This window comes from Thunnus thynnus, chromosome 9, assembly GCF_963924715.1.
Source record: "Thunnus thynnus chromosome 9, fThuThy2.1, whole genome shotgun sequence".
Classification (NCBI taxonomy): domain Eukaryota; kingdom Metazoa; phylum Chordata; class Actinopteri; order Scombriformes; family Scombridae; genus Thunnus; species Thunnus thynnus.
In genome coordinates this window covers 31039636-31067598 of record NC_089525.1, presented here as the reverse complement: position 1 = coordinate 31067598, position 27963 = coordinate 31039636, and the positions used below count along the sequence as shown (strand labels likewise).

At 39.3% G+C, this 27963-nt stretch overlaps 1 protein-coding gene across 1 annotated transcript; it reads right to left on the bottom strand.

The window, feature by feature from the left end:
- Positions 1-261: 261 nt before the first annotated feature.
- On the bottom strand, positions 262-23999 carry sparc (secreted protein, acidic, cysteine-rich (osteonectin)). The gene is made up of 10 exons (XM_067600040.1): positions 23863-23999; positions 12968-13033; positions 12416-12499; positions 9158-9245; positions 6127-6248; positions 4928-5048; positions 3897-4030; positions 2324-2472; positions 920-1068; positions 262-325 (listed from the first exon to the last, which is right to left on the bottom strand). The coding sequence occupies exons 2-10, from the start codon at positions 13022-13024 to the stop codon at positions 297-299; spliced, it is 933 nt and encodes a 310-aa protein (XP_067456141.1). The 5' UTR covers positions 13025-13033; positions 23863-23999; the 3' UTR covers positions 262-296.
- Positions 24000-27963: the final 3964 nt, after the last annotated feature.

Sequence of the window (27963 nt, the reverse complement as noted above, 5' to 3'; positions counted from 1 at the left end):
AGAGGTCTTTAGTTTTCTTAACTGGGTGTTTTGTTCAACAAACAAGAGAATTGAAAAGTTGCATGAACACATTTCGTGATGGTTAGTACACACTGTGCACATTGCTCTTTTGTAATCTTCTTTTTTTTTTAGTGGTATAGGCAGAAAAAAAAGGTCATTATTAAAAAAAAACAAAATAAAAAATAATTTGCAATTAGCACCGTTACTGTGATTTGTTTTTTTTTTAACTTAGGGATCAGCACCTTGTCCCGTTAGTAGCGACTAGGAGTTGTCATACTGCTGCTGGTAAGAGGAGCTTAGACGATGAGGTCTTTGTCGATGTCCTCTGCAAACACACAAACACACACAAAACACCCGTCAGCACGTTGAACAATGTGGGGATAATATTATAAAAACAGCAAACTAATGTGAAAAAAATAAGTGCAGAAGTCATAACCATGTTTGGACCGAAATGTTTTGAAACTATGTTCTAATATACAGTATATCTCATTTTATTTAATAATAAATATTCAACAGATGATTTTTCCAGGTTGTTAAAAAGCAGATGAGTCACTGGAGTTAATATTTAAGTATGTACAAACAAAAAATATGATATTTTCCATAATATATATATGTGATTTTGTAAGAATGTCCATGTTTGGCAAGATACGGTCTAAAATAAAATTAAAAAATAAAAAAAAAAAACCTGACAAAATAAGTAAAGTAAAAATGTTTTAGAGCTGCTGTAAATATCCAGACATGATCAGTACATCAGTTACTGTTTTAATGGTATTTGCTTAAAAGTACATCTCTGCTGTGGTGTTTGTGATGCTACAATTTATTTTTCCTGATATATATATATATATATTTACAGATAAGCCAATAATATATTTGCTGTTTTGTGCTCATCCCTCTCAGTGTGTGCACAGTCGATACTTACGCTCCTTGATGCCGAAGCAGGCGGCCCACTCCTCCAGGGCGATGTATTTGTCGGAGTCAGCATCGCACTCGTCGAAGAAGCGAGTGGTGCAGTGCTCCATGGGAACGAGAGGAGCGCGCAGGGGGGCGAGCTCTGTGTGGGTCAGGTAGCTGGTGGTACAAAGACAGGAGAATCTAGTTAGACGATGCTCAAGCAAAGGTTCAATTCTTCTCTATGATTGAAATGTAGGCATTCATGATAAGTGTAAAAAGACTAAAAAGACTAAAAGAAGTTGAAAAAAACTCATATTCATGTCCTGGGTAGCGTGGGTCTAACACCATGTTCATGTCATGTTGTAATTATGAGCAGCCGAGTGGAGAAAAAGCCGTTCACGTCTCATCAGAGATATCAGGAATTTCTCATGGCTACAATATCTCCCACTTGGTAGAGACACTTCCAACAAAACAGGTGCCAAAATGGCTAAAAAACTGCCATTGTTGTCAGTTTAAGATAATTAAACCTCATATTTACACAAATACACAAATAAAATTGAAACCTGCTTTAATTTGCCCAAAAAACAGCCAGAAATATGGCTGATTAAGGCATAACAAACTCTCATTTTTCCCATTCTGCCAACATGACATTAACGCAGCATAATGACAAACACTACTGAGTTGCATTATGGGAAATGTTTTTATGCATATTAGGGACTAAAATTCAGCATATCGACCTCTTCTGCATCCATCCGGACTGTTCTTTTTTAAATCTGTCTCACGCAAGCTCACCAACTTTAACAAATCTCCTTTAATGACGACAGCTTAACTATGAGGCGATGCTTTTTGTAGAAATTCAAATTGCACTATGGCGGCATACAGTATTTATGAAATTCAAGGGTTGTATCATCATCAGAAAATCACCCTCACTCATGTCCTGTCTGCATCGAGTAGATGATTTATCAATCAGATGTCATTTTAAAACTTCTTCTCTTTCATTCTGATACTATCACATTTGCCATCTGTTAGACTGCTGGGAAATTCGGACATTATCGCCAGGGAAGGAATGTGGGATGTGGTGGGTGCATTTAGAGTCTAGCAGCCACATCATCATCTTATATAAAGGGAAGAGCAGCTGGTGAAAACTGTTGGATCCTTCGGTTCGTGTGGTGTTTGAGATCAGAAAACGGACGATCCGCACTGGAAACCGATCGGCTCCCAGTCTGCCAGAAGCTCAACCGCCAGCCTGGGCACTGGAGATATTTTGGTTTTCAAGATCTTACATGTGCTGACTCTGCCACGTCTGAGATTACTGTGGAACCCGAATAACTGAGTGAATGATGTTTTACTTTCTGACTTTTTTATCTTCAGCACAGACTTTTGTTATTTGCCGTGTCAAAGTGTTTTTTTTTTTCCTTTTTTTTGTACGTACCCGTCAATGGGGTGCTGGTCGAGCTGACCGAACTGCCAGTGGACGGGGAAGATGTACATGTTGTAGTTCTTCTCGAAGTCGTGGGCCAGCAGGTCCAGAGAGTGCTCGCCAGCCTGCAGTCTCTTCTCGTTCTCGAAGATCTTCTTCACCTGAAAGATCGGATGGACACAAACCACATCACAAGAAATCCTCCCAAAAACCAAAACATATTTACCAGTCCAGCTATCAGAGTTAATTTAGAGTCGTACAGATCTGTGAGTGGACACATCTAGTGTCACTGAAACATTATCCATGAGCTCTTATGCAGCAGTTTGATGTCAGATATACTGGTTGTGTAAAAGCAACTGCTGTACTGAATCAGCCTAATAGCTTGTTTTAGTAAATTGTTCTTAATGCGTTAAACCAGTGTGATGTGGAGCTGTATAAAACCATCCATAACTTCTCAATCCAAATGAGGTGCATTCTCAAACAGTTTGGATTAGAATATTCTGCTCATCAGTCACTTCAAGCATTAAACAAGCCTGGCTCCAAACTGTGAACTGAGTCTAAACCAGTGGAACAAATGTTTCTTGTAGAACAACTTGGAAGCAAACTTTGGTGTCTAAATTTAAGCTTTGATAAACAGGATTTTGATATCTGTACGTTTTACCTTATATAACTCTTTTACAGCTATATGATGCCTGCTCACCATATTTTATGTTGGTATATTAGATTGTGCTTTTTAATTGGATGACGTGTTGCTGCTGCAGAATATAAAATGCTTTTGTTCTTCTTCTGGTTCTACATGACTTTACATTTATCCACCTTCAACATTATGTTACAGCAGTAAATACATCACATAAAAGAAGAAAAGTAGATTTGAAATGCTGAGTCATGAAGACTAAAAAAAAAACCACGTACACATGATTTTATTATGGTGTCTTTGCTCTCACGTACTGTTAAGTATTAAAACAATATGGCTTCCGGCCACCAGTGGCAGCACCAAGTACGATTTTTGATTTAGTTGTTCTGATTTTAACCTGCAATGACTGACTTTTAGGCCACTAGGGGGCAGCAGGTGAATATAAGTCCAATATTCACCCTCTTTTAGCTCTGTTTTTGTTCTCTACCAACTCCTGAGGGAAATATCTGGCTCTTTAGCCACTAAATGCTCCACTATGTTCACCAGCTAGTCTACAGCTAACTGTCTGTTTGGTGCTGAGCAGGTAGTGTACAGTGGCTTTTAAGAGCTCTTTCTCTGAAAACGACGCTATGAGAGCGCTGAGAGTGAACCAAAACAGTAAAGTTGCGGCCGGACAGATAAACAATGAGCTGAAACTTGCTACAAAGCTCCATAAAGCCGAGAGGAGCTGCAGTTTTTGTTTACATGAGTCATATATTCCACATTCTTCTCAATTTTTATGACTGCCTGAGTAGCTGAAATGTTCAGGTTTCTCGCAGAACACCAAACAGGTACATCACCCAACACACTCAAAGAACATTGAGTCATTTCTTGCACTAGAACAGTCTACAGTGAGACCACTGGAACACCTCACGAGTGTAAATCCATCTTTTTCCAGAGAGGATGACTCACCCTGAGCTTCTGCTTCTCATTCAGCAGGTTGTTGTTCTCGTCGCGCTCGTACAGAGTCACCAGAACGTTCTTCAGCCAGTCCCTCATACGCAGGGGGAACTCGCTCAGCTCGCTGTCCATGCAGGGCTCAATGACTGCAGAGAGACGACACCGTCAGCATCAAAACAAACACTTTAACTCATGATTCACATGTACTAGCCATTAAATCTGCCAATTTAATAACTTTAACCTAATGAACAAATAAGTTTGCACCTTAAAACAGATTTAAGTTTAATTTCAGTTCAGTTGTTCCTCTCTGGAGTCACTTACAGCAAATTTGAAGCCTGTGAAACAACAGTTCATTTCATCCTCAAATATCCCCCAAATCCTGTTTTATTTGAGTGTACCGAGCTCCACCTTGATCTCCATTTGAACCCTTTAGCCCTGACTCATCACCGCACACAGCGAGCGTGCGTGTCATGTTCAGTTTGAACAGTGGAAGAAATGCAGCCTGCGTGTCTGAACGGATCTTCCCACCACTGAGCCGCAGCCTGCAGGGCGGACATGACAGCCCGACCCGCCCTGTCAATCGCACCGAACGCTGACGGCACGCTGAGAGAGCTTAGCTGAGCTTCTTAGCTTATCATACGGATGAAAGAAGCTAAAAATAAGGGATAGTGAACATGCCACTACATCAAGATGAGAAACAGATAAACAGAAGAAACCACACAATATCAAAACATAAAGGAGAAGAGAAAGAGAGAACAACGAAATTTATAAACTAAAGATAACGAGATAAAATTCCAGCCAAAGTGGTTAGATTAGCTTCAAGATCGAGGACAGATTTTCTTCCAAATCTACATCCCACCTTGTACATAATTTTCTGATAGGATCTAAAACATTTGAAGGTGTTGAGTCAAGGCCAGTGGAATTAGAAATGGAGCCGTAACAGATTTGGAAGTGATCCTGTTTACGTGGATAACAGTAACTGTTTATTCAGTCTTTCAGCAGTCGGGCGGAGGTTTTCTGGAACAGGTTTGTGAGAAACTCACATTTGCAGGATCCGATGTAGTCCAGGTGCAGCTTGTGGCCCTTCTTGGTTCCCTCCAGGGTGCACTTGGTGGCAAAGAAGTGGCAAGAGGTGTCGTAGGTCTTGTTGTCGGTGCCGCAAACCTGCCAAACAAAAAAAAAAGACCACACATATTGATATTTGGTAAATTGTTTCTGTTGTAATCACATGCTGTATATATTTTAACATTATTTAAGTTCATGCAACAGTTAATTTACAGTATATTTAAAGGTCAAATATGTTTTGAGGATGATTGTAGGTGTAAATACTTTACTGTAAATACTATTTTTGTGTTCTTGGGTGCTACAGTAGAATGTAAGATCATATATTTTTGCAGTGGAGGCAGCTCCAGGCTACATTAACTGTTACTGGCATAACAGCCGAGTTGCATTATGGGTAGCGTAGGCACCAGGTTATGACAACGAAAAGGAAGCAATATCTCTGGTTCTGCTGCATTGATTTTGATCCTTTTTTAAACTACGTTGTAGGATTGCGATGTACTCTTTTAATATGAAATAAAGCTTTTAAAGTTTTTTTTAAATAATTTTTAGTTGCTATGAGTGGGTATTGTAGGAAAAAACAAATGCAATATATTCTCAGTAAATGTTTTGCAGATATGTTCAGAATGAACATTTTGCAACTTAGCAGATGTATTAATTAACGTTTCCTCATGATTATACTTCATAGAAAACATATTTGCTCTTATTAGTAGTATATAAATGTAATTCTCTAAGAGAGAGGGTTGTGAATACAATTAAGACTTCACAAAACTTCACAAAAACATTTTCACTACTTTTCTGCATCACTTAAACATTGTTTTTTCAGGAATGGAAACACTTTTGTCACAAAAACCATTTTGTAGCTTTGGAAGAAAATTAGTAGAATATCTGTTCAGGCAGACATTGTTGTGACTTACATGAATAGATAATAAAAACTATTTTATAAATGGCCAAGTGGTCGCTCTATTTGTCCCAAAATCGAATTATTATTTCTTTGGTCCATGACCTTATTTCTCACCAAATGTCATTGAAATCTGTCAGTAGCTTTTGAAATCTGGTGCTAACTAACAGCCCAATATGATATGATTCTTTGGTGCTGAGTTGACATTCTCTGCTTAAATGCAAATCTACAGTTTCAACACACGTTTAAAGAAAATGTTGGGCTGATTGCTTTTGAACTCACATGCTCGAACTCTCCGTCAGCAGCGGGGCAGGTGGAGGGGTCCTGGCACACACACATGGGGGTGTTGCTGTCATCAACCTCGCACACTTTGCCCTTCTTGCAGTGGTGGCTCAGGCAGGGATCTGAAGAAGAAAAGTACCAACACACGAGCAGAGTTAAAGTCTCTCTGTAATAACAGACATCACGTCTCAGGTATTTTCCAGTCCTTTAGGGCCGATGTTTATGCCAAAAGAAAACTCAAGTGAATTCATTCATATGTGAGTGGCTTAATGAGGAAAATGACGAAATGACTGTATTAATAAGAAAATTGCCATTAAAGAGCTTGTGTGTGAATTTGACCACTGTTAGGTCATAAAGAAAATTACAGCCCTGAAAATGCTGCCTCATGAAGAACGGCAGAAGGGAACATTCAGTTATTAAAGTTGAAGACACAAACCGAGCAGTCACACACACATTTCTGCACTTTAAGTCAAACTCATAATAAAATCACTGTACAGAAAAGACATTTCTGGTCATAAAATGCAAATGAATTGAATTTTAAGCTATATTTCACCTAAATTAAAACCTCAAAGCGCACTAAAGTGGTCATTCGGGTCCAACAAGATGATTTGTGTTGCTTACATGAGGGTAAATAATCGTTCTGTTAGAGGTGAAGGATGCAGCTTAAGACACAGATACCCAAAATGGTAAAAGACTCTCAGTAACTGGCATCTGTATCATTTTGGACGTATTCTCACCTTGTTTTCTTTTATCTTATTGCAGCTTCTAATGTTGTTATAGTCATTTAACATGATATAAGCTCATAACACTCATAATCTTTCTTGTTTTAAATTCTACTGATACATTAACATGTATTAAAGATGTACCAGGTACATTAATGCATCAGAGTGTTTGTTAATACATGTTTACTTTTACTTTAATAGAAATAAAAGTGACGAAAAAACATTTTCTTTATAATCCCAATAAAAAGTGTCATCAGTTCATAGAGACTGTTGGTTCACAGTTTTTAAAGTTGATATAATTGATATTAAACAGGTTTTGCTCACTTTAATCATTCCTAATGCTCATAATAACCATTAAAAGATCTCTTCATAATGCACCTTCAGTATAAGTGATGGTTAAAGTTTATGTGAAGCTAATATGAGGCCATAAGAACAGACTTTTAAGTATAAAATTCCCCTTTTCTGTTTCCCTGTTGAGGTGAGAATTGAGGGAATGTAAACAGACTGGAAGTTATCTGCTTGATTTAACTAATTTGGACGGTTGAAGCTTCATATTAACTTCAGATAAACGGCTTAAAAGATCGTGAACGTGTCCTTTAAAAAGTAGTTTTCATGAGAACAGTTTACAACAAGTTCTCTGAGTTAAACAGAGTAACAGAGACATTGTTTTCATTGGTTGTAAAACATATTTTTTCAATGCTTTTTAGCAAAAATTAAATGGTACAATAAATGAAAATGCACTGAGGTGAAGGGAGAAATCAGATATACCTCCAAATATTAAGTGAGAAATATGTTTTCATTTTGTTTTTTTGCAATTTGGATGAACTGATTAATAATTTTAAACACATTTATCTGCAATAGAGTAGTTTTCCATTGCAGTATTTGCTACGTATAACTGAAATAAAGAAGTTGTGTATATTTTACTGCACTGCTCAGGCAGAACAAAATGTCTCATCCAGTCCATTAGTCTGACTGCAGCCGTGTACAATGTGTTTTCCTGCTGCTGCTGCTGCTGCTGCTGCTGCTGGTGCTGCCTGCGGCTGGCTGGTTACTGGGCTGAGCTGCTCCTTAAAGCACGCAGGGTGGAACATGTAATTACAGCCGTCTCCTCGCAGAATGAGGCAGTCTGTTATTACGGATGTTTGTTTGCCAGACTTAGGCGTCACCGAACCCTGCAGTACATCACAACCTAGATTTGCTGTAGCTGCAGGCTGCAGGAGTGAGACGCAGCGAATGAAATCAGCTGTTTTTAACCATACGTGTATGTGTGTGTGTGTGTGTGTGTGCCACATGTGTATGCATGTATACATCTGTACTTTGGGGTGACGTAATGGACATACTTTTTCAGGAATTTCTATTTAAGTATTGACGTTTTTGACAACTTTACTTCATTTTGGAAGCAAAATTTATATTTACGCCTTTACAATTTCCCAGACTACGTATAAATGAGCTAACAAACAGATGTCTACACAGTTTCATAGTCTTTTATTGTTGTTTAAAAATCCAGATTAAGACACAAAGATGAGTCTTTGCAGTTTGAGGTTCTGAGTTTACAGGCCGAGAAGATCAGAGCTGCAAACTCTGATTTTAAATCACTTTTAAAAACCCACTTTTTTAAAAATCAATGTATTATTTTATGGTTTTTCATTTAGTTTTAATCTTTTTCATGTGTTTATTCTATGTTCTCCTTTTATTGTAAAGCACAAAAGTGCTATATAAACAAAGTTTATTATTATTAGTAGTAGTATCATTTAATTTCATCTGTAACATTTAAGGAAGCAGAAAATACATTTTGGAGCAAAGTTTATATATTATATTTAGTTTTTTATTTGTTTAGATGCAACATTACTGGACTTTATTTATACTTGTGTTGGTGTTGTAGGTTTAATGAGTGACTTTCCCCTCTGCTTTAGTCATTGTTTTATTTTTACTTAGTTATTTGTTCTTTTAAAACATGTAACATGGTTGCATATGTGCATGCTTAAGTGTTGTGTAAAGAGGAAATGACTTGCAGGAAGCACATATGTTTGTACTTGAATTAATCATGCAGGGCTTAAATAGAACAGAATAGAAGAACCCTAACCCTAGAACACATGACAAAGAGAATAAATATGATGGAAAAAACAAAACAAACTATAAATATTATATAAAATACTGTAGAGCAAGATATTGGACTATTTTTTTAACAGAGTAACATTGTGGGGACTTGCCACAGATTTGATTTAGGGACAAAATTCCTGGTCCATATTATGGACTTAAAGGAATTAATGTATGTCAACGTCATCCTAAATAAGCTTGTGTGAACTTACTCTCAGCAGCAACATCTTCAACAACCTCGATGGCTTCGTCAAACTCTCCGATCTCAATCTGCACTGGGTTGGCTCCCACCTCGGTCTCCTGGGGAACACGAGAGGTCAGAGGTCAGACTGTAAGCAGATTAAACCCCCTGAGTCACACGCAGAGGAATTTAATGTCATCTGGTGTGTGGAAAGAGAAATCTGTAACTGTCAAAGAGCCTTTTAGCAAGACCTCAGTCAATATTTCTGAACTTTCTTTTAAAGCACTTTCTGACTTTGGTTAAGCAGATGACTTCCGTGCACGGGTCTATTTCTGCACGATGTCCACTTAAACCAAAAACCGCTTAAATATCCTTGGTTTTCCTAAAAAAAATTTTGAACGTCACCACTAAAGAAGGTTCCTCCCTGAAGGCCAAACAGAGTCTGGGAGCAGCGAGACCATAATATCCAACAATAACAAGCAGCTGGATCCACATGTGGTGAAGCTATGAAAAAACGTAATGGCTTCCTGACCGGCTGGCTGGCCGAACCAGCGGCTAAAATTAACAGCTGTGGGATCTCTGGTCCCGCTGGACCTCTGGAGCAGGAAACGATAAAACGTTCACATGAAGCCTCGCTCCAGCGTTTTGGTACGGGGATATTTCTGGTGATTTTTGGTAGTCTTTCCAACGGGACTTTTTCAGTGGTGGAAAGTAATGAGCACATTTACTCAACTACTGTATTCAAGTACAATTTTCAGGTACTTTACATGAGTATTTCCATGTGATGCTACTTTATACTTCCATTTCACTACATTTCAGAGGGAAATATTGTACTTTCTACTCCACTACATTTATTTGACAGCTTTAGTTACTTTTCAGATGAAGATTTGACACAATGGATAATATAACAAGCTTTTAAAATACAACACATTGTTAAAGATGAAACCAGTGGTTTCCAACCTTTTTGTCTTTTGACGTCTTACAAAAAGCAGTGTGTAGTCGGGGTCACATTTCACATGTCTATGAGTTGTTAACAGCTCCACCAAATAGTGATTTTTCCCTCTAAACTTCTCACATGCTTTCATTTCAATAAATATTCAAATGATCCAATATTTCAGCAAAAATCAAAGATTAGAGAAAAAGTCCAAAAACTGAAAACAGATTTGTGTATCAGAACTTTGTTTTTTCTTCTTTCCTCTCCCATTAATCATCTCACAACCCCTCAGATTTATCTGGTGACCCTTTGGAGGGGCCCGACCCCTAGGTTGGGAACCACTGGACTAAACTAGCTAACTGTATATAAAGTAGTGTAAACTAGCTCCACCTCCAGCAGCTACAACAGTAACATGCTGCTCTAACACTGATGCTTCACTATTAATAATCTAATGATGTCATATATAATAATATATCAGTCAGAGGGACCAAACCACTACTTTTACTGCAATACTTTAACTACATCAAGCTCATAGTATTTATGTACTTTTACTAAAGTAGGATTTTTCATGCAGGACTTTTTCCTTGTATTGGAGTATTTTTACACTGATATATTGGTACATTTACTTAAGTAAAGGATCTGAGTTCTTCTTCCATCACTGGTCTTTTGTTTTTCCTAATATGGCAAAAAGCATGAAAGCTGGAAAGCAGCTGGAAGGATTTCATGTTTTCATCCCTTTCTGTTTGATGGAAAGATTAATCAAAAGTCTCAGAGGTAACAAATGGATTTGGGTGGATTTTGGTGAACAGATTGATTAGATTTTGATAATGATCCAAACCTGGGAGTTCAGCCATTAGTAGATGATCTGTTTTTTGGGGTTTTTTTTAGATGTGAAAGTCTGAAATCAGGGACTTCCAAGTCTGCTGCAAACCAGAACATCTTGTTCTTATACAGGTGTGAAATGTTCAGATTATTTTGACTCAGTGGTTCCCAACCAACAAAAATCTGAGAGGTAATCACGTTGTTTAAAAAAAAAAAATTTGTCTTCCTTGAAACTGCTCCAAACTCTTGTCATGTCTTCTCAGTAGACATTGATTATTATGAGTTTTACAAGCATCCACGAGCCAAAAAGTTTAGGAACCACTGTTTAAACATATCAAACATACTCTCCTCTGTGTTCATGCATCAAGTGCAACAAACATGCAGGAATTCATGTCTGTAGCATGTTTGCTCCAGAGTTGCAATTTCTGCAGTTTTCTCCAAGATTACTCGATGGATCGATTCTTTCAGAAATCCACTAAATCAATGTGGGTCATTGAGCTGTGGGCGCTCACATGAGAAGAAACCACCGTCACATGAACAAATACCACCAAACCTCTTTGGCTGCGGCGCTGAAACCCCAGAGCTCCGTCCCAGATCGGATAATCTCTCAGAGCAGCTGCGTGGCTCAGGAAACACATCACAGACGCCAAATCAAACTCAGATGAGAGCGAAAGAATTTGGGCCGAGTTTCCCAAAGAAATCCCTGATATAAACTTTGGAGAGCTCCGCGGAGCTTAAAAGGATACGTTCAGTTTATAACAATCTGTGTCTTACAGTATTTTCATAGTTTTGGCTGCCGTTTCTATCAGTTATTATAACACTGCACGCATCAAAGTAACAGCTGAGATCTGGGAACGAGGTTCCCGAGATTATCCAACCACTTTGTTTGGGTTGTAATTGTATTATTTGCCTTTGTGACTAACTATGTTCCCGTATTCCAAGCAATAAACTTGGTAAGTAAAATATTGATAAAAAATGATGGCCTAAGCCAGAGTTATCCTTTGAATACTGCACATGTTTTGCACCACAATATAAAAGTAGTTCAGATTCTGCTCCTGGAGGACGGCTACAGGAAATATTTGGGAGATAAACAAGGGAGGGAAAAAAAAACACCATGACAAAAGACAAGCCACCATGTTGAAAGAGTGACAAAAAAGAAGACACGTGATCCTTCTCTAATTAGAACTAGTTTATTATAAAAATATGACGTTAATATTTGTGTCTGTTCTTTATCAAAGACCTGTTTGCAGTTTATTTGGTTGTTAATTGAGGTTGGCAAACATGGACGAGACGTCCTGAAAGTGCTCAGATAGAATAAACATTACATTTCTATGGGGACTGGGCCAAATCCACCTGCTAATGCAGCTCATGTGATATCACAGAAAGCTCCAGAACTGCTACTCAATTGACCTTTAAGTCTTTCATCAGCTATTTAGGGTCTCAAGTTGGTGTAAAATCACATGTTTTCAGGCTTTTTAAAGACTTTCCAAATACATTTTGGCAGGTAAAAACAGGATGAACATCTGGACTGACCTCAACAACTGGCTCCTCAGTTCCTGGCTCCTCGGTCACTGACTCCTCAGTTACTGACTCTTCCACAATGACATCCTCCTCAGTCTGAGACAAACACACACACACAAACACACACATTAAATTTTTATAACTCGTACGAACATATCAACACACACTTGGATGGTCACAGGGAAGCGCTGGACAGAAGGAAGTCAGAAAAAGATCTCACACACACACACACACACACAGTTTGAGTCTTTCTACACATGAAGACACAGCCAAACCTAAACTCAGGGGAGCAATTTGATTTAGGAAAACAAACATCTTCACAGACTTGCTATGTGAACATGCACACACACCCACAAGTAGATATATATACACAGGAACTCTCACACACAAACACAGACAAAGGCACACATGGTAACTGTCACGATAAAACATAATCACACAGGAAAGGTGAAAGGAGGAGACACACACTTAGGAAAACACACACACAGAAAGGAACATGATTGTAAAGAAGAAGACAAAGGCAGGCCACACACACACACACACACACACATAAAGTATACTTACAGGAGCAGCCATGGCGTGGCCAGCCAGGCACAGAAGGAAGATGATCCACACCCTCATCTTCAAAGTCTGTGAAAACAAACAGAGAGACAGGTGAGTTAACTTCTCATTCATTTAGATTTTCTTTTCATAGTCACGCAATCATCCCCAAACATTCAAATCCAGTAATATTGTTTTTTTTTAATGATTGTTTCTCCCCTTAAAGAGACATGTTCCTGATAGTGTGAGCAGAAATGAAGAGGACAGACACTGATACAGGTTTTTCTCAGCCTGTTCTCTTCAATCTGTTTATAAAAACCACAACTTTACACTTTCAAATGGCGTGCAGTACAATTTTGCATGCAAATGACCAACTATGGAAGCCTGGAACTGCTGAAAATAAAGCTGGCTCTCACTTAAACCATGTTTTAGTTTATTTTCCTATTTTAATTAATGTCTGCAGCGCCTGTTCGGGCTGATACTACTCAAATAAAATCAGAATTAGAATCAGAAACATCCAAAGTCTAAACAATAACCAACTCTTCTCACGTCATGAAGCCCTGCAGGCGTTGTGAAGATAACAGAGGCATCTGAATGCAACACGCAACACGACTCTCACTACTGACTAATGGAAGCTCTCCAATTCCCCAAAACAAAACCCTCAGTGTCTGCTTTGTTTACTGGCAGGTCGTGTTGAAATTGCTTGAAGCTGTTTGTGGTTTTGTTGAAAAAGAAAAAAAAAAACACCCAGAACATTATTTTGTCTGCTGAATGAATGATTTCATCATTCAGGAGCGCTAAATCTGAGAGCTGCTGTCGAGATGCACAGAAGCTGATTGCACTAAATTAGGCTTCAGACAGAAACACGAGGCCTGGCGAGTGGATCTTCCTGTCGTTTGGATGGAAACAGGCATGTAAACAGCTCCGTGCAACGTTTTTTCCATGACCCGAGGCATCATACTTTCACTCCTTCTATTTTTCCACCGTACCTGTTGATCGGAGAATTACTGCGCTTTCCATTTGGTCTGTTACAGTAAATCTCTAAACACATATTTACATTTGTAAACCGAAGACAAATATGTAAGAATCTGACCCTGATGTGGGTGTTTTTTGTAGCCGGATTGGTGGAGCAAGGCATTAACTCTGCCAGGGTTAGAGGTTCAACTCCCCACTGCTGCCATCTGTATGATACTTAATGATAGTAGGAGGTGATTTGGATAAAAGCATCCACCAACAGGCTTGTAATATCAGATTTATAAAATAAGAATAAGCCTCCATGTGCATTTACTTTGTCCATGTCAGTAATTACAGTAATGTTTGTACATATCCTGGATTTTTCATTTAATGGGAAAATGGCAACAAGATTACTATGAAATAGAGGCAACATGATACTTGACTTCTGAGGTCGATAGCAATGTTTATGCGGTTGTTGTTTTTAAATCAATATGTATATTTGTTTTTAACATAAAAATACTTTTTGTTAAGGATCGATTTGTTTATGAAAGAAGTTACAGCATGTTTTATTCACCAAACATTGTCGGCCATCTTCTATTTTTGAGCCAACTAAAGCCGGTTGCTACTGGAGACGAGGTGTACGACGTGTTTTAATTTTGATGGACTTGCATTGACGCTCACGCTGGTCTGCAACTCGCTGTGCATGTGTCCTTAAAGTTAGTAATTGTTATGAAAGAACCAAAATATGTTCCGAGTGGGAAGTTTTATAGTTGAAAAATAAACTTGTTAGTGCCATCTGGTGGACAAACTATGTAATCACCTCAGTCTCCTACCAACATATTTTTGACATTTCCATACTTTAATTTCTTGTTTCTTTTTTCCAATATATATATATATATATATATATATATATATATATATATATGCAATAAGCGTAAATTGGGTAATACGTCTGGTTGGGTTCTATGAAATTTATTTGTATTTTTAGTCATGCTAGCAGCGTTGCTCTCAGGTCGTTCCACCATTTTAATGAAAACTGAAATATCTCCTGGATCATTAGTAATGACTTTAGTGCCTCAGCTGTACTTTGTGTTTAACGCTAGTTAGCAAAGGTTAGCATGCTAACACACTAAACTGAGACAGTGAACATTGTAGCTGCTAATCATCAACATCTTAGCATTGTCACTGTGATCATGTTAGCAAGCTATCATTAGCTCACAGCCCATCTTTATAGCGCTACATGGCTGTAGAATATTTTATTAATACATATAAAATCCTCTTTAATCTACTTTGTCTGTTTTTTTTGTGATTTTGTGGGGTTTATGTAAGAAGAATAACGGGTCTTTGGTCATAATTTCATCGTCTGTCTCGAGTCCACGTGCTACAACAAGCTCTTTTTCATCAAACCAGTTGGAAAATATGACTTTTCCATACACAGACAGGTATAGATTTCCTTTGAGATAAAATGTGGCTGCTGTGAGATGAGAGTTCCCTATCTGTCTATCTGTCTTCCTCTCTTCTCCATCTAACCGTCTGAGCATCCATTGTTGGGGACTCGATACGTAATTCTCTGCTTCCATCTCCCTTGATCATGTCTCATCTGATGGACTAAATAAGGGTTCTTTTGTTTGGTAATGGAGCATTACATTGCTTGGTCTTTCTCTCTCTTTCTGTATTAGTTATCTCCCTCTGAACCCCCATAGAGTCAGCTGTTTCACGCAGACATCCAGAAATAATCTCTGACATCAAAGGACGTATATAGGGGTTAGTTCAAGTGTCTGGTGAGGCTGCCTGCAAAGATCAAAAACTCTCACTGTTATTTCATTCACTCCATTTCCTTTTTATATTGTTGTTTGCATTTGTTTTGGCTGGATATCAGAAAGAACTAGAATTGGCCTCAACAACCCCAAAACAACAGGCTGTATCTCCTGTGTGTCTGTATCTGTTTTTTGAAGTGTTGCTATGAAATTCCTCATGCAGGCCAATAAGGCTGAAGTGAGCTGACACGGTTTGTGCAATATACTGAACGCTGCAGGGGATCAGCGGGGGATAATACAATTTACAAAACAGAGCTTGGAATAGTTTGAATTCCTGCACCTCCGATAAGAAGGCAACAGGTTCAAACCGACGATATATTAATAAGAAAATAATCCAATCTGGAATCCAAATGGAAAGTTGACCTTTGGAAATTGCTGCAATTATCAGTTAGGACAAGGAGATGAATACCTTTGCTCTCAAAAACATCGCCTTGAGACTTGATATCTTAAGGGGGTGGAGGAACACTTTGTTCAGTTGGCTGCTAGTTGTCCTGAAAAATGCAGGAGGGCCTCTCGGTACAAAGCGTCTGAAAAGGGCTACATGTTTGGACAGATGCAGCGAAAAGGGTAAAGTTTGCATACAGACGACCCGAGTCGGAGGGTGTTGACGTTATTGCGTGAGTTGTTTGACAAACCCTCAAGCAACACACGAGCTTTCTGTCTACTTTCTTGACTACAGAGTTTTATTGATTGTTTGCCCTTTAGGCACATTTTTCCTCCGTTGTTACTCTCAAAATAGTTCATAATTGACTGACATGTTGGAAATTTGGTGTAATCAAGTTGTATCATTCATTCTTGCAGCGAGTTTGTACAAGTTTTATCATCAGATAAAACCCTCAGAGCGTGACTGGAGAGACTCCAACACTTGATACACTTCAAAACTAACTGCGATGCTGACATTTTCTTACATTATACAACTGATTTAAAGCAAAAGAATTCTCATAATTTACACAAATCCTGTAAGTATCTACAATTTGTACTACGTTAGTTTATCATCCAGACTTTTGAGATTTATCATTGTTTAGAGAAAACTTCTTGTGTCCTCTGAAGGTTGAAACGAGGTCAGTTTTGCATTCTTTTCACACCGTTCAGTGACAGCACAGCAGCTGCATGCAAAAGGTCAGAGAGGATATGAGTGTGTACTGTGTGATACTGCAGAAAGCTCCAGAACATCTGCTAAATGGACCGCGATGTGAGATTGTTTTGTCAAGACTGAATTTTCAAACTAAACTTTTAAGTCCTCAGAATCATGAGGACTTTGAACATCTACATTTTGTTAGTAACTGAGCATCTCAATTAGTTGATGAAGACTGTTTGATATGGTAGAAAGCTCTGGAACAGCAACTAAATGGACCTTGAGGCAAGATTTTTTTTGCCATGACGTGTGTGTAGTTTTTTTCCTCTATTTAATTTTTGTGGGATTACAAAATATTATCTTGTGATTTTCGACTTCTTAGTAAAAATACTTTTTTGAGGTTTGAGTTTTGAGATACTTGTTTGTTCCATTTTAAGCTACTTTTACTTTATCTTAGGGTTAGTTAGGGTTAGGGTTAAGGTTAGTTAGGGTTAGGGTTAGGGTTAGGGTTAGGGTTAGGGTTATGGTTAGGGTTAGGGTTAGTTAGGGTTAGGGTTAGTTAGGGTTAGGGTTATGGTTAGGGTTAGGGTTAGTTAGGGTTAGGGTTAGTTAGGGTTAGGGTTAGGGTTAGGGTTAAAATGCTTCCTACTTTTTTATGTGTTAACAGGCTGATAATAATCCAGCAAATCATATCTTGGATCTGCATTCCTGTTTTGATGTATAGATGTGGGAACCTGTTCCTTTGATGCTGGAGAAAACAAGACCATGACTGTAAAAAAAAAGCCCCTTTGAATCCCAGATAGGCTGAGAAAACAAGAGATTCTCCTCTGTCCCTTAGCTGCTGCTTCTGCAGTGAGCAAGACAAACGGATGAATGCTGTGGTTGTACTGGAAATCTCCTGTGAATAACCTCTGATTGAAGAGAATAAAAGATCCTGGCTGTTGCATTGTTTTTTTTTTGTCCTGTCAGAGGGAATTTTAAACTCTTCAGTGGTTAATTCAGCATCAGGACTTCTACAATGGTGACCACTGTTTGTGAAGCTCCAGAGATGTCGGGCCAAGAAGTCATGAGCGGGCTTGGACGTGGAAAAATACAGAAACTCTGGCAGAGGACGCAGACAGTGACGTCTCCAAATAACCTGCGCACAAGGAAACTTCTCTGTACCTTTCAAAGAGCTGAGCTAAAAAAAGGTGTTCTGCCTGACGGGAAATTTCATAAAAAGAACTTCTGACACACTTATAAGTAGCGTGTCTGACAGAGAGCAAGCAGAGCTAAATGAGATCGCAAGGAGAGGAAAATAAAAAAAAAAGGTCTCATCTCCAAAAGGTGTTTGATTTGGAGGGACACAGTGTTCCCGTCGTATGTCCGCTTTAACATATTCCTATTTGGTCAGAGAGTCATTCGGCTCGGGTTCAGGAAGGCGGAGGCCGGAATGGACGACGTAACAGCAAAACAAATTATTTTATTTGGAAAGCTGCTCTCATAATCAAACAGGGTCGAGGCTAAAGGGGAAACTTCAGCCTCATAAAGGGGCTCTTTTTCCCCTCAAATGTATTTAATTTGGGAGGTTAGTTAGGTAAGCAAGTGTAAACTCTCTACGGAGGAAAACAACCTGCCGCAAATACAGATATCTCCCTCACTTTCTCTCTAATATCTCTCTCTTTTTTCCTGTCCCCCTCTCTGGTTCTGTCTCCTTTTTTTCCGTCGCCCTTTAAAAGGGAACAGATTTAGAGGAATTCTTTCTTCTTCTCCTCTGTGACATAACAGGCGGGTTTGGAAACCTGGAAAAAAACAACCTGTGGCAGTTTGTCTGCCAGAAAAACAGTGCAGACAAACAACACTGGCATGCAAAGGACTGTGAAGAAGCAAGTATGCTATAAAGGCTCCGAGAACGAACAGTGATTTCCTCTGTCTGTATTGAGTTCTGTAGACTGGGGACTGTTATGAAGGAGGAAGATCGAAGTTAATGAAATACCGTCAAAAATGCAGATTTATGGGCTCATGTTACAGCTGTAAAATATGAGGATTTAACAGTTTGTTTCCTGGCAAAGAAAAGCTGAATGTTTGAATCCAAAATCCAATAAAAAAAAAAAACATTCCATCGATTCCTCTACTGTCTCCGTTTTTCATGACAGAAAGAAAGATTGAAATTCCAAGAAGCCATCAAGAAGAAGATGAAGATCACTTTTCAACTCCAGTATCACTTGTCTCAGAGCTGATGCTGGTTGAGTATTATGTCATAACAAGAGGTGACAGTTGGACGTCATGTCTCCGTGTTTTCAACAGCTTCTTCACTGCCCCTCCAAACAGCAGACATTTCTGGAAAAATCATTCTAGATGTGGAAATTCCTACATGAGGAAGAAGATTCTTGGCTTCCACCATTTGGTCTTTATGAGGGACTAATGCAAACAGGTCAAACAGGTATTGTAAACCATGTCAAGAGAGTCCGGCAGTAAAGCCTCGCTAAGCCCTTTGTGTTCACTGAGTAAAAACACTGTCAAAAAAAACGTAAACCGTTGTCAATAAATCCCCGAGTGACCGATGGTAAATGATCATTTAATGGCCCTTGGATTTGGTCTGTTCAAACAAATTAAGGCTGCATGGAAAAGGTGTAAATGTAAGAGTGATGTCTACTCTGCTGCTCCAAATTTCACTTTTTAACATTAATCTGTACCGTTCTGATCAATTCTGCTTCACTGTGATTTCTTGATGTTTTGCTATTATTACTGAGATTACTGAAGGAAACTTAAGGCCACTAAAGGCCTCTTTACAACTGTGCAATTTTGTTGCAAATTGATAATCGTGAGAGGAACGTGGTGAGATCTTTGGTCATCAAGCCAAAACAGTGTCCTAGATTTCACTGTGAGACACGTCCACTGATGAGTGATGTGGAGCTTTAGCAGTATGGCTTTTTTCTTTATCATGTTTTAATATGCAGTCCTGTTGCAGTGGTGGAGGAGCCATGATAAAACACTTTTTGGTCTTTTCATGGACTTCATTGATAAAACAATAACACAAAGTAATACCATTTCTATCCTTTAAAATGAATCTAACAGCAAACAGTCTGGATCAAATCTTTGAAATCTGATCTGTTGTCATTTTTCCTCGTGAAAAGTTTGTAGGTGCAGATGACAATTTAAGAAACCTGCCCAAAAGATGCTGAGCACAATGAAAATGATTGCTGGAATGCAAACAAACTGGCCAAATATCAGTTTTCTATTAAAGAAACAGGACTTAATAGCTTTGCTTGCTTGTTTCTATCAATGTAAAGTTAACATAGTGCATATTTATGAAGCTCTGCTACAACAAACTTTGACTTTAGCTGAAGTAGTTTTCAGGGAACGTGAGCTCCACATCGATGAAAGGTTTCACTGCTTTGATGTTTGAGTATCAAACTCCTTCAAACCAAACTACCACCTTCTACTCGACTCGCAACATGACACCTGACAAAGTCATTTCCTCTCTGGAGAGCACGGGAGGAGGAGGCGGGGGGGGAAATCCCCTCAAGTTATCTGGACAAAGGCTAATTTTCAGAGACACCACCAGTCGTCCCTATCACTCAGGAAACACTGTGCACAAAGAGCACAAACAAGAAGAGGAGAGTGGATAAGAATGGAGGAGAAAAGTCAGCATCTGTGTAACCTGAGGTCCTCGTCACCTGACCTCTTCTCCCCTCCCCCCTTCCCCTTCCAGTAGGACAAGTCCCCAGGTTCTGGCTTTCCACAAAATTTCACTTTACTTTGCTCTGAGTCAGTTTCCCTCCACATTGTTGTTGTCTTTTCATGTCTTCTCTTTGGGTTCCCCACTGTGGTTTGAAGCCAAAATACATTGTAAAAGGTCATTGTCTCTACTACAATGCTGTGTTGTTGTGCAGTCACCAGACATGTCATTATGATTGATTTCAGACTCTCTTGAGTCTTTTTTGGTGAATCGCAGCAGAAAATTATGATTTGCTGTCTTTCATTTGGCTTTGATCACATTTTTCTTTCATCCTTGCTCTTTTCTGTCTTTGTGGCTATCATTTTGATGTTGCTTTCCTCTTTTTCCTCCTTGGACAGATAAAGATTCAATAAAAGTAATTTGCTTCTTAGAGGTTATCAGTCAAAGTCTCTTCGGTGTAGATTTATGATTAACAGACATTTGTCATCTCCAGTGATCAGTATCACTATTTCTGTTGTATGTAAACTCACTGAGGTCAGGAGACATTGACTCTATGTGGTCAGTATGGCAGCCAGCCAGCAGGAATCTGTGTAAAAATAAGTTTGGTAATATTGCAATTATGTCTTCCTAATGGCAATAGTTCAAGCTTCATAGAAAATGTAGGTTTAGCTGCCCTTTAATCACTGATAACAGTGATATAACCAGCAGCTGATCTTAACACTGTCTGCTCATTTCTTCCTGCAACACAGGAAGTCTGTAATCAATTGAAGATGAACTGTTGAGTCAGCGTGAGTCTCGATCTCCACCAACAGAAAGTTAATGGAGCAGAAACTCCGAGTAGCAAAGGGCATCACTTGTCCCGCTAACGATGGCTGATTGATAGGAAGTGTTAAGAGACCGAATAGAAACACATCTTCAACCTGAATAAGTGAATCAGTCACTTCAGTTTCTCTGAGTAAAACAGTAACTGAAGAGTTCAGACAGAAATTTGAAGTCACTAAGATTTTTCCACTTGAGTAGGACTGAGTCACACTTGAGTTTTTCCAATCCTCTGCTACTTCACACGTAATCTTTCCCATTTACTGTCTTGACTCTCTCTTCTTATATACTTTTAGTCTCTTTTCTTGCTTTCTAAACCTTCATTTCTCTTGGTATTTCACCTCTTTTCTCTCTCATCTGTTCGGCATAATCTCTGTCTTTCTCTTTCTTTCTCTCGCTGACACTAAACTCCAGGTTTTCTTCTCCACGTCGAGCCCAGACAGCAGCACAATCCGTCCTTCCTGTCAAGGGGATTAGAGCCTTTCTAGAGATTTGCCAAGCTGGCCTGATATTTCCCAGCATCCTCATATCCAACACCACTACCCAACTCCCTTCCCGTTCCTCCACCTCCTCCTCCTCCTCCTCCTCCTCCACCCACTTCGGTCCAGACCTGCCACCTCAACAATTAACCAGCCAGAGACACTCTGTCTCTACCTCGCTCATACTAATGCAGACACATTGTCCTGCGGTCTTTCCACAGACAGCTGGGAAAGATCCTCGACAGGTGTGACAAACACGGGAAAACAAGAACTTCTTTTAGACTCAAAAGAAAGACAGAAAGGAGGAATCTGCATTGCTCTGAACGTCTGAGGAAACACAACTTTATTTCAAACTCTAGTGGAGATTCAAAAGTTTTCAGACGCCAAAATCAAAGTATGCAGATGCCTGAACTTTACACTTATATGTGAAGCATGTGATTCTGCCACCATGGGCATTGATATGCTGCTATAACAGCCTCTGCTCTTCTGGTTTCCACCCAGTTTTGCACCCCGTCTGCAGAGATTTCCTCCCATTCAGCCACAAGAGCCTTAGTGAGGTCCAGCACTGATGTTGGGTGATAAGGCCCTGGACACCAATGCCAAAGGTGTTGGATGGAGTTGAGGTCAGAGCTCTGCGCAGGCCAAACAAGTTCTTCCACACCAAACTTGGAAAAAAACATTTCTTTATGAAGCTGGCTTTGTGCACGAGGGTATTGTCATGACAAAACAGGGGAGGGAGGGTCTGTTGCCACACGATATATCTTGGATTTCACTTCATTTGAACTAATGCCTCGAGCGAACCGTGACAACCAGCTCCAGACTATTGTTCACCAACAGTATGCAAGATTTTTTTTTTTTTGTCTCTTTCTACACATCCCATCTCTCTTTGGGTGAACATGAGTGACACTTGAAGGCATCTGAACTAACTCACTCAGAGCGTTTTAAACAGCTGGTAACCGATCGCCAAGGCAACCCGCATTCCTTTACATGGGAGTAATCAGAGAGGGGGGAGAGTTACAGAGGGGAGAGATATTTGTCTGAGAAACGTTCCCGTTTCACTCATCAGGCTTTGTTGGAATCCCATCCTCCCCCACTTCTACACCTCCTCTTCTCTCTCTTCTTTTCTTTCGTTCTTTCTTTCATCCCTCTCTCTGTTTCAGTCACTTTATTTGCATTTGAGTGTTTCACAGAAAAAACTCTGCAGAAGTGCATTTACAAAACTGAGAATCCTCAAAAAACAAAGACATCCAAACTAAACTCTTACAGTGACTTTTTTGAAATATAAATTACACGAAAACACAAAAAGCTCATAAATTAAAGAGCATATATCAGCGTTTCTGCATCTCCCTCCTCCCCTAAGCTTTAACCCACAAGCCCTCCTCCTCCTCCTCTTCTTCCTCCTCCTCCTCCTCCCCCTCCTATTGCCGATGTGGCACACAATACCGCCACAGAGAATTAATTCTCATAATCACAGCTTGTTTACCTGCAGGCAGTGATTTTCCTCGCAGCTGTTAGGTGGTAATGACAGGGGAGATTGTTTACTGAGGTTTGAGGTCGCAGCTACTTTTAAACCAGGTGTCACTCAGTTTAAAGTGTGTTTCAAAGAAAGTTGAAATAGTGGAAATCAGTGGGGGAATTAAGAAATCAACACAGACAACCATGCAGGCAGTTGTTCGCATGGATTTTCAACACTGGGTTGAATTTGAATACAGTAGCTGGTGAACTGTGTGTTAAAACCTTGCAAAGAAGAGACTTTGCTGCTTGGTTTACTTTTGGTCACACTGACAGAAAAAATAAACGTGTAGATTTGTTGCAACTGACAAAACTAATCTGACTTGATATTAGAAAGAAATCTGTGCTTAAAAGTTCAAATTCTGCAAACTCTTACCCAAACACAGAAGTGTAGTTTTATGGCATGATGGCACTTTGTCACAAAAAAAACAACTAAAATACAAATTTGTCAATAAGTTCTTAACAACTTAGATCTTTCTTTCTCCCCGAATGCCCTCAGAAACAAAATCTTGCAGTTACAAAAGAGTAAAATCTTTTTCTACACGTCGCTAAAGTCACATGATAAACAGTCAGGAGATGCTGTGCAGAGTGAGAGCTCTTACCTTCAACTTTACAGAGCAGAGAAACCAGGAGAGAAGTCAGCTGTGTGCAGGGTTGCAACAATCTAACAGCTTCACCACTTCACACAGAAGACATTTCCAGTGGGATGTCCCAGTTAGGACCCAGACCCCCCCCACCCCTCCCCTCCCCTCCCCTTCCCCCACCACCACACACACACACACACACACACACACATAACACATACACACTCTACTCAAACCTCCCATTACACCCTCCCACAAATGTGGGCAGGGCCTAATGTTAACTCTCCGCTCTCACCGAGCGACATCCCAGTCTGGACAAAAATCTGCAGTCTGGGAATTAAACTTTTTCTGGATGTTTCTTTACTCATGTGTACAGCTAAAGATAAGCTTGTTATGGTTGTTAAAAAGTGCATTATCTGTCTTTAAAACGGTCACACCTATTTCAAAACATAACATTTTAAAGTAAAAAAAAAAGAAGCAAGAATATTGATAAAATAAAATAAAATAAAACAATGCTAAATTATAGATTCTGTAGGGATGCTCACTGAACTTTTGGCACATTTCACCACATGTATTGATAAATTATTTTTAATGGCAGTGACAGTAGTTTGTTTTAAATGATGAAGATGAGGAACAGGATGGTAGCAGAGCCGGTCACTGTCATACCAAAACTAAGCTGCAAGGTCATTTTGGCGTAGTTGCCGCATTTGGTATTGTAGGATCATCGCATCATCATTTCCTCACACATAATCATCAATCAATACACTCAGCAGCACAAACTCTCCAACATTACTTTTTGTAAAATCACAACTTGATCTAATAAAACTTTAAAAAATACTAGAAAAGCAGCATTATTAAATTATCTACAAGCCAATCATGTGTGCACGGAGGCAACAGGAAGTCAGTCACAGGACTCTACTGAACATGCAGAAGCAGCATATATAACACTGTATTTACAGAATCACACGTGTGTGTGTCCACACTGCTGTCCACATCTGTTTTGGAGTCTGTCAGGGCTTATATGTTCCAAAAACAGGACAACAGATGCACATAATACGCCAAGTGTCTGCGCACACTGATATCTCCACATTAGAGGTCTTTAAGGGTCCAAAATGTTGCACCTGATCCTGAAATGACCTGTGGGAAACTGATTCAAATCATTCATTTTGTGTCTGCAAAATATTTATTGTACTAATGGCTTCAGGGTTAAGATTTGGTCTGTTTTGATTCCAGTCAGTGACTTTTGTCTTTCTCCCTCATTTCCTGTCATGTGTCCACTATCACTGTCTAATAATTGGAATAAAATGCCCCAAAGAGTGATTAAATAAAGGTATTTATGATTATGTTTAGGAAGTTAAACCACTTGGTTAAGGACTGTAGTCTTGTCTTGTCTTGAAAAAATCAGCAGTGACTTGAAGCAATAAAAAAAAAAGCTGGATGTGAATATAAATTAACTGCACATGAACGTAACTTGAAAGGAGACAAAGCTGCATGGATCTAATTTAAGGAAACGTCTTTGATGTTCACCTTCTTGACCCTGCGACACACCCGCTGTGACACGTCTATATTTCCGGTCTAGCACTCCTCCTTAAGGGAGGTCAGAGGTCAAGCTCAGATACACGACAGCTGTCATGAAGCATCTTTGTTTCAGGGTGATCACACGGAGGGAAGAGCTACATACAATATACATACATATGATACAATAATCTAACAATAATCCGACTCAGTAATACTTATTATAATCCTCCGTTATTTAATGTCTGCCTTTTTTTCCCATTAAAGTTTGAGGAGTTTTAGAAAACTTCTGTGTAAATGTACAGTATGTAAATAAACTTTTATCTATATTATTGTTAAATTTAAGCTTTAAATATTCACCTCCACTGCTCTTAAGAACTCATGTAAGGACTTTTTTTATGATTCCTTTCATCTGACATCATCAGGCATGATATTAATCACTTCATTTTTAAAATAGTTTCATGCTTGATTTAAAAGAAAACATTTGTTGTGACTTTATGTCTAGAAATGTGCTGTACAAATAAAAGTTCACACCCTGCTCACACCATAAACACATTGTTATTGTGAGCAGTATGAAAGATACGGAAGCATTTCCATTATATTGTTTATGAGCATGTTACAGCTCCGTAGCATCGGTCTGGCTTCCTTTGCAGGGCTGGAACTCAGTGAAAACATTCAATCCTCTGGAGAGTTCACAGAAAAAACGTCTGGCCTGTGGAACATTTACCTCATCACAGCTGGGATTCATGATTCAGTTTTTCAAACACCTGCGGTCTGCAGACAGACAGAAGCAATCAAGCTCCAAATCCGTCCTTTTATGGAAACACTTGGCCTGGGTTTGTTGTGTTTCCTATAGATTACTCCTGTCTGTTCCCACCATGTAGAACAGAGCTGATGTGAGGAACAGCTGGATTGGGAGGGAGGAAGGAAGGGAGAGAAGAGGAGAGGAGGAGAGAAAAAAAAAAAAAAGCTGCGATGCAACGTGGCGTTTTCCATTCTGCCTGGAAGCCACAGTCCGGCCGATGATGGAGAGAAGAGAAGGAGGAGGAGGAGGAGGAGGAGGTGTCGTTATACCGTGAGACTCTCTCCCTCTCCTCCGCCCACCTCATTTATCCTCTCGTTCACCCTTCCTCCCTCTTTCCTCAGTCTGTCTACGTTTTCTGTCTCGCTTCTTTTATCTTCCCCTTTCTCCTCTCACACCATTTTGTCTCTCTTTTTCCTCTCCCCCTCTCCCTTCTTCTTCTCCCTCTCACTCCCTTCTCTCTCTCCCTCTCTCTCTCTCTCTGTATACGTGGCAGTTGTCTCACTGTATTTGACTTAACAAGTCTCACAGAGATGATGAACTGCAGGGTTATAATTATGTTCTTTTCAATTGCTGCTAAATTATCCATCCGCAGCTCTGCAGGTTTAAGCATGTTTAGATCTGAAACAACCATCACTGTAACAAAACCACACGCTTACAGACAGTTCAAAAGTCAAATTATTAAATACTATGAAAGCCACACATACTGTACATCTCTGTGCCACGTCACACATTGGGAAAAAAAAAGAAAAGAAAGAAGAAAGCAGTGAGAGGACAAAAATTTAAAAGTATTTGGCCTCTTATCAGTCAAGCTGAAACAGATAAAACTAGACAGCATTCACACAGTATATCTAAGGCTGCAGAATACTCTAAAACTGTTTACTAAAAATACAATTCTTAACTGAAAATATTTACATTTTTTAAAATCTGCGTCTAGATCCAGATAAGAAACAATGGTAACTATTGGGAGTTACTGAACCGAAATTAAATTGCCCTTTTCTGTCTACTGCATCAGACATATCTGCTCTAAATAAATCACTTGTCCTGTGTTCTCCTTCCAGAAACAAAACCAAGAAACCAAAAAGGAGAAGTTTATATTTCAAATTCTTATATACAATATTTCAATTAAATACCGTTCCATCATCTGCCTACATAGATCGAGTCCTTACTTTGATACAGCAAATCAAATCTTGCATAAAGCGATAACATGTCGTTCTATCAGAGGCAGAGCAGACAGTCACACTGAGCCTGATTGCATCCTGCTACACAACCCAAGAGCCACAGACTCTGAACAACAACCCACGTTAACTTTCCTGCTAAAGTTTCCTTCTTATCTGACTCACGAATGTGAACACACATCTTGTCCTGCGGCTTAGCTAATTGAACGAGCCACCAAACAAACATTCACTGGGGAAAAGTGCACCGCTAACGTTAATTAGCGGCTAGATAGCTAATTAGCTGCTAAGCTGCAGCCCATTAAATAGCTGCAAATGTCACCTCAGACCTGTTAGATGCTGGTTTGGTCATTTCTCTTCAAAATCCCTGTTAGTGACACACTGTCTGTCCATGATTTGTAGCTACAACAGTTTACTTTGTCTCTGTTCTGTACAGCGTAACATCGGTAGCCTGCCAGCTAATGTCAATCAAACACAGACACCGACATGCACCCCAACCGAGAGAGACAAAAAGGAACATTTTTAAGACCTTTTCAGTTGGATTTTAGATGATAATCATGAGTCCTCAACAGTTTGTGGGTAGTGATGGTATTTTTAATTATTGATAGTCGGGTTGAACGATAACGG

What these genes read in the sequence shown, in the direction of transcription:
- sparc (XM_067600040.1), bottom strand. Translation starts at nt 13,024, where the DNA reads ATGAGGGTGTGGATCATCTTCCTTCTGTGCCTGGCTGGCCACGCCATG. An exon ending in GCCACGCCATGGCTGCTCCT is followed by an intron (nt 12,500 to 12,967) that starts GTAAGTATACTT and finishes TGTTTGTCTCAG; the next exon opens with ACTGAGGAGGATGTCATTGT. An exon ending in ATGAGAAGCAGAAGCTCAGG is followed by an intron (nt 2,473 to 3,896) that starts GTGAGTCATCCT and finishes CCGATCTTTCAG; the next exon opens with GTGAAGAAGATCTTCGAGAA.